At 38.6% G+C, this 6,990-nt stretch overlaps 1 protein-coding gene across 1 annotated transcript; it reads right to left on the reverse strand.

The window, feature by feature from the left end:
- Positions 1-3,765: 3,765 nt before the first annotated feature.
- Positions 3,766-5,127, reverse strand: LOC131001741 (loganic acid O-methyltransferase-like). The gene is made up of 3 exons (XM_057928305.1): positions 4,965-5,127; positions 4,274-4,882; positions 3,766-4,201 (listed from the first exon to the last, which is right to left on the reverse strand). The coding sequence occupies exons 1-3, from the start codon at positions 5,049-5,051 to the stop codon at positions 3,863-3,865; spliced, it is 1,035 nt and encodes a 344-aa protein (XP_057784288.1). The 5' UTR covers positions 5,052-5,127; the 3' UTR covers positions 3,766-3,862.
- Positions 5,128-6,990: the final 1,863 nt, after the last annotated feature.

The raw sequence follows: 6,990 nt of genomic DNA on the forward strand, positions 1-6,990 counted from the left end.
TAACAGTCTAAAATTCTTTTATATATATTGAATCAAATTCATATGTTTTCTACCAAAAAATCATTCTTCTCCATTTCTCATGTTTCTTTTTTCTTAAAAAATTCAAAAACATCATTAGTGGATTTCAAAATTGGTTTGATCCTATGATCAAATTATGCTTCTCAAAATTCAAGTTTTTCTTCCCAAAATTTTGATGATCCTTCTCAAAATTCCAACGTTCGTCCCAATTTTTCGAATTTTTCTTGGCCAAATATGCATAATTCTCAAATATATCATAACAATCTCATGAGTCAATCGATCTCTCCATTTGGATTTTCATCCTAAGGGCATCTGCCTTCGCTTGCGTTTATGCTTTCAGACTCGTTGAGGATAAACATCGTAGATGGGAGCGGTACTGGCTAAGGGACACCATTTTCAGGAAATGAAGTTCAAAGTTTGGAGAATATAAATATATATGTCGAGCCACAATCCTACAATGACCATAATATCAACAAGTGTTGAACGTTTTATTCAGATGCGGAGTGTGAGGTTCTTACACAATATTGGATCGATATTAGTATTGATTTAGTGGCTGGAAAATATCAAAAGAACAAGCAAATGTGGAAATGAGTTGGAGAAGTCTACAATGCAAATCGCTCCACCAGCACTCCAAGAAGGGACATAAATAATTGAAGGTTCATTTATACAAAATGCAAAAATAGACAAAATTATTTTATGAATGTTACGACAAGATTGCAAGATTCTGGAAGAGCGGTAAGAATGATGCTGATATTTGGAAAATGACACACACAAAATACAAGCTGCATCACGGTACACAAAGTTTGGTTGAGTCAATGCATGACTCATCCAAGCTCCGAGCCCACTTTCGAGTCAAAATCTGCATTGGGTTGGCTCATCATGTTGACTCATATTAATTAATTTTGAGTTTTTGAATTTTTAATTTAATTTAAATAACACAAATTTAAATTAGACATTCACTTAAATTAAAAATACATAAATTTAAAATACTAAAATTTAAATTATATAAATTTAAAGGGATTATGGCAAAAAAATACACGAACTTTGGAAAAAGTTGTAATTTCACATGAACTTTCAAGGGATATATTTGCTTCACTAATAAAATAAAGTACAGCATTTCTCATGCAAATCAGCATGCTTTCTTCTTTCCAAAGTGAAACATCTATCACCCACAACATCACATGTCTCGGTGCCCCTCTATTTAAAATTTAATCATTCAACTCCTCATCACACTCTCCTCTCTGATGCCAAGCCACAGCCAGACCACCATCGCCACGGCGGAACACCACCACCACTAGTGCCCCACCAATCAAGTAATCGTTGTTGCGGACGCCTTTTTCATTTTTTTTAATCCAACGCATGTAATACACGCTTTGTATATTTTGGCCTGATGAGTTAGCCTCGTACACTTGAGTTGCGCCTCGAGTCACCTATCCTTGCATCGGTTGGCTCATCGCCAAGGCCGACTCGAGTCGGCTATGAGCCAGCACTGATGCGGCAAAATTTTAAATTGAGGTTAAGCTAACACCGATGCTAGTGGTCCAAGTACTTTGAAGTTTGGAATACAAAATTTTAAATTGAGGTTACTTTTTTTTTTGATCGGTTTAAATTGAGGTTACTATCAACGACAATTTGTAAGCATTATTATTTTATATTGATGTTTCACTTTCTTCTTATTAATATTGTTATAAACTAATTTTGTGTTTGTGCGGTGCACTGAAAACATTATGTTACACTAAATATGATAAGATTATTATTGATACACAAGTTATAGTGTTTTGGTTAATCTTAAATATTTATAATTTTGATGACTGTTGACTAAATTCTTGATAATTTATTTATTATTTTGACTATTTTTTGCAACATAGGGTATTTTAAGCACATGACTATAATTTATTTGTTGTTTTGACTAGTTTTTGCAATATGGAGTATTTTAAACATATGAGATTAAATCAACAGATGCCATAAAAGTTTTTATGTAAGGAATAAAAATGTCCGCCAACTGGGCCTCTTATTTATATATAAGTTAATTTATTGAGGTAATTTATTCAATCCTAATAATTATTAATATGATTTTGTTCCATTGTCTCAATTGAATTATAAGTTAATTTAAAATGAAATTATGGTAGTCGTTGTGAATTTATCAAGCAATAATTGTAGTTTATATAGTGTAATGAATTATAATAATATACAACATATTTTTTTAATTACAACAATAAATTATAGTGCTGCCATTTATAATGAATACAATGAGATTATTATTAATACACAATTTATTATATATGATAATTAAGTTCGGCTAGAAATCTCTTAATCTTCGTTCCATAAGAGTGTGCATGATTGTTGGTGAGACGAGTTTTAGTAAATGTTATGTGAGTGTGTTATTAGTGGAATAATGATCCAAAAAAAAGTGCAACCTCTTATGAGACGTACTAACATAGCAAAAAATATATATTCTTATGGGATAGAGGGACTAATAAATATGAGATAATTATATATTTTTTTTAAAAAAAAATAGAAAGATAGTTTTAACAGAAAAATATAGGTTATTATATTTATCAATGATTCTTTTTATATATAAATATATATAGATGTCATTAATTGAACTATTAGGTGTTAAAACAAGTGTCCTTTATACTTTATAATATATGGCATAAAATTTGTCCATTGTATTTAACAAGATTTCATATATTTTTATGTTGGCTATTAAAGAAGTATAAATTTGTATTTTAGTGAAATTATGTAAATTGTGTGCTACAATATGTGCTAATATAATAAAACGGATAAAATAGATTAAAACATCATTTGTTGTCCAAAGACATCAACTGCATATTATATACTATAAGTTTTGTTTCATAGAAAGTTAATTAATAATTTGCATATTTGTATCTTAGTCGCTATAAATTAATGTCTGTCTTTCACGCAACTAGTTTATTTGTGTGATTGGAAAGGAGAAATATGCCGTACAATTATTGTTGGATGAATCCAACTATCAACTATAAACTACTCGAGTAGTCTTATTAACTTTATTATCTTAAGACTAACAAACTATTATTGTGAAAGAAATTTAACCCATCAACCAAAAGTGGTCCAAATAAATAAAATGAAAGCACCTGGAATATATTATTCAGCAAAAAGCTATATAGCGTTTACGTAGATGGAAAATGAGAGAAAAAGTATAATTTCACCTATTTTCCATCATTTTCATATATTTACTATGATGAAAAAATTTCTCAGCGCAAAGTGAAATATTTTCTCGAGCAGCTTCTTTTCACTCATTTTCTCTTTAATGTTGGGTGTGAAAATATTTTTTAAGATTTTCTCATCTTTTTATCTTTAGTAAACATATGATAAAAAAAAAAAGAAGAAGAAGAAGAAGAAGAGAAAATGATAATATTCTCTCATATTTTTTTATCCATCATTTTCTAATGAAAATTTTATAACCAAAATAAACACACCCTATGTGTACATTGTTACGCTCTTTTGACTAAATCGTGTCTTTTACATAATTAGGTTTATAAATATGTTATATGTAAGTGCAATTAACAATACAAACTTGTTATTATCACACAAATAAATATTTGTGTACATGTTTGGAAAAATTAATTATCTAGCCTTGAACTAGTATTTGAGATATATACTGTCCGGCAAAACACTGATTGTCTCGCCACATATTTCACAGATTAGCTAATCTTTCATAAATGAAACGAACGAAGCTAGTTGCACAATTTGTGGAGAAGTAGGATGTCCAAAAACACACATAATTTACATCATTGTTATTGTGAAAGCTAAAAACATGTAGAATTATGAGCAATGAAACACAGAAACAATACAATTTTGAGAATCATGAAAACGCCTTCCGTTTGAGGAACAGAAAGTAGATAGTCTCTTTGTGATGAGTGTGATCAAGAATGGGCCTCTCCAACAGTTTGTTCAAGTGCAGCTCAAACACTTGTTCCACAATCCCACTCCCAAACCGCTCCTCAACAAGCACCCCCACCACAGCTCTCATATGAGACACCACACTTGCAGCATCCGGGTCGCGCCTCATCGGAGCACCCATCTCAGCCACTCTCTCCACATCAAACACCCCGTTCGCCACGATCACCGCCTCCACCTCCGTCCGACTCGGGTAGTAGAAAGGCAAGTTGAAGGAATCCACCTCCTCTTCCCCTATCTTCCCCTGCAACCCCAAGGCTTAAATCACCAAAACAAAAAAAACTGCCTCCTGTGAATTCATATATATATAACTCACCATCTTGGCCATCTCGTAGAGGCAGGATCCGAGAGTATGAAAAGCGTGACCGATGCTAGAGTCGGAAGCAAGAAGGTAACCATCAGGAAAGCCGATCAAAAGCAGCAGCACGAGGCCTCCGGGCACGAGCTCGAGGCCTCTGGCGCTCAAGAAAGCATCCATGTCCCTCTCGTACTGAGCCCGATACGCGTCTCTCACGTCCTTCCCTGCTCCCGAGTAGTGAATGCGGCCCTTGTTGGGCTTCTCCGGAGCCGCCGACAGCCAGTGAAGCGCGGTGGAGCAGTGCGCCAAGTGGATGCTGCCTCTGGGGAAGAGGCGGCCGTGGAAGGAACCGGGCGCCGCGGCGGCCAAGTAGTTCCGGGAGGGAGGCAGCAGCTTGAAGAGAGTGTTGAAGTCGTTGCCGATGAGATCGTTGAAAAACACCTGGAACTCGGGGACATGAGCTCCGCATCGCTCCTCCACGGCAGCGATGATGTTGTCCACGGCCAAGAAGGCGTTGGGGCCCACGGAACAACCCAAGTCCGCGATGCGGAACGTCTCCAAATCAGTGTCCACGTGCTTACTGATGAGCTCCCGCACCAAATCCTCTGCAGAAACCAGCAATTCCTTCTGTGATCACACAATCCATTAATTAATTTCTCAACATAATGTTTATGTACATTTGCTAAAGAAGAGAGAATTAGTAAAAAACCTGGTATGCAGAATTGCGAGCGTAACTGTTGGGGCCATCGCCTCCTATCATATGGTGTTTGGAAGAAGAAGCGCCGACTTCACCCATCCCCTGCTGTTTCTGCTCATATAGTCGCTCACTTCCATCTTTATACTAACTCAATTTTCTATTTTTATTTATTTATCATCTCTGTTTCGTTTTGTGATGCACTCGGGATCGTGCGGATCAGCCCGACCATAGTCGTAACCCTCTGAGTAAGCTTGAAATCAGCATTGGTTTTACATGAATCCGACCCATAACGAATGAGTTATGCCCAAAACAGTGGACGTCTACCGGGAAACGGAGCCCAATGGAGGCCACTTGGATTCTGTTGTCTTGGCACTGTTTCTTGCGAAATAATGTTTGGGCCTTATCTCCCTCATTACTTATCGGATTGCGGCGATTCACACGTCTATGGAAACCTTAATCCGATCCCTACGGCCCGATGCGGTCGAATTTGACGTTCGACTTCTGCAAAAAAAACTGGGCAAGAAACGGGATATAGCCCTTGACGGAAAACGCAGATCCCCACTGTTTTGGTCGTATCTCCTTCGTTACTCGACGGATTGGGACGATTCTCGTGCCGTTGGAAAGCTAATTCAGAGGCCCACAACAATACTGAACGGTCCAAATCACAATTCTAGTCCGTTGAAAAATTATCGGGCAGGTTGACCGGTAATCCATGCACCGAGCGATCTCGCCCTCCCGGCCCGAACCGAGATGCGATCGGAGCGTGGTTGGAACGTCACTGTATGTTTCCCATGACATATGGGTTCCAAAGGTGAAAGAATCAAGGCATTCCGACTTGTAACGAAGGAAAGGTTCGCATAATACCCGATTCATCGTTCAGAAGCAGTTCTGAACCGCACGATTTTCAAATACGATGCACTCGGGATCGTGCGGATCGGCCCGGCCAAAGTCGTATCCCTTTGAGTTAGCTTGAAATCAGCGTTGGTTTTACATGAATCCGACCCATAACGAATGAGTTATGTACAAAACAGTGGACGTCTACCGGGAAAAGGAGCCCAATGGAGGCCACTTGGATTCTGTTGTCTTGGCCCCGTTTCTTGCGAAATAATGTTTCAGCCTTATCTCCCTCGTTACTTATCGGATTGCAGCAATTCACACGTCTATGGAAACCTTATTCCGATCCCTACGGTCCGATGCGATCGAATTTGACGTTCGACTTCCGCAAAAAAAAAAACTGGGCAAGAAACGGGATATAGCCCTTGACGGAAAACGCAGATCTCCACTGTTTTGGCCGTATCTCCTTCGTTACTCGACGAATTGGGACGATTTTCATGCCGTTGGAAAGCTAATTCAGAGGCCCACAACAATGCTGAACGGTCCAAATCACAATTCCAGTCCGTTGAAAAATTATCGGCTAGGTTGACCGGTAATCCATGCACCGAGCGATCTCGCCCTCCCGGCCCAAACCGAGATGCGGTCGGAGCGTGGTTGGAACGTCACTGTATGTTTCCCATGACATATGGGTTCCAAAGGTGAAAGAATCAAGGCATTCCGACTTGTAACGAAGGAAATGTGCGCATAATACCCGATTCATCGTTCGAAAGCAGTTCTGAACCGCACGATTTTCAAATACAATACACTCGGGATCGTGCAGATTGGTCTGACCATAGTCGTAGCCCTCTGAGTTAGCTTGAAATCAGCGTTGGTTTAACGTGAATCCGACCCATAACGAATGAGTTATGGCCAAAAGGGTGGACGTCTACTGGGTAACGGAGCCCAACGGAGGCCACTTGGATTCTGTTGTCTTGGCCCCGTTTCTTGCGAAATAATGTTTCGGCCTTATCTCCCTCGTTACTTATCGGATTGCGGCGATTCACGCGTCTATGGAAACCTTATTCCGATCCCTACGGCCCGATGTGGTCGAATTTGACATTCGACTTCCGCAAAAAAAACTGGCCAAGAAATGGGATATAGCCCTTGACGGAAAACGCAGATCCCGACTATTTTGGCCGTATCTCCTTCGTTACTCGACGGAATG

The sequence above is a fragment of the Salvia miltiorrhiza genome, chromosome 8, assembly GCF_028751815.1.
Source record: "Salvia miltiorrhiza cultivar Shanhuang (shh) chromosome 8, IMPLAD_Smil_shh, whole genome shotgun sequence".
NCBI classification, from domain to species: domain Eukaryota; kingdom Viridiplantae; phylum Streptophyta; class Magnoliopsida; order Lamiales; family Lamiaceae; genus Salvia; species Salvia miltiorrhiza.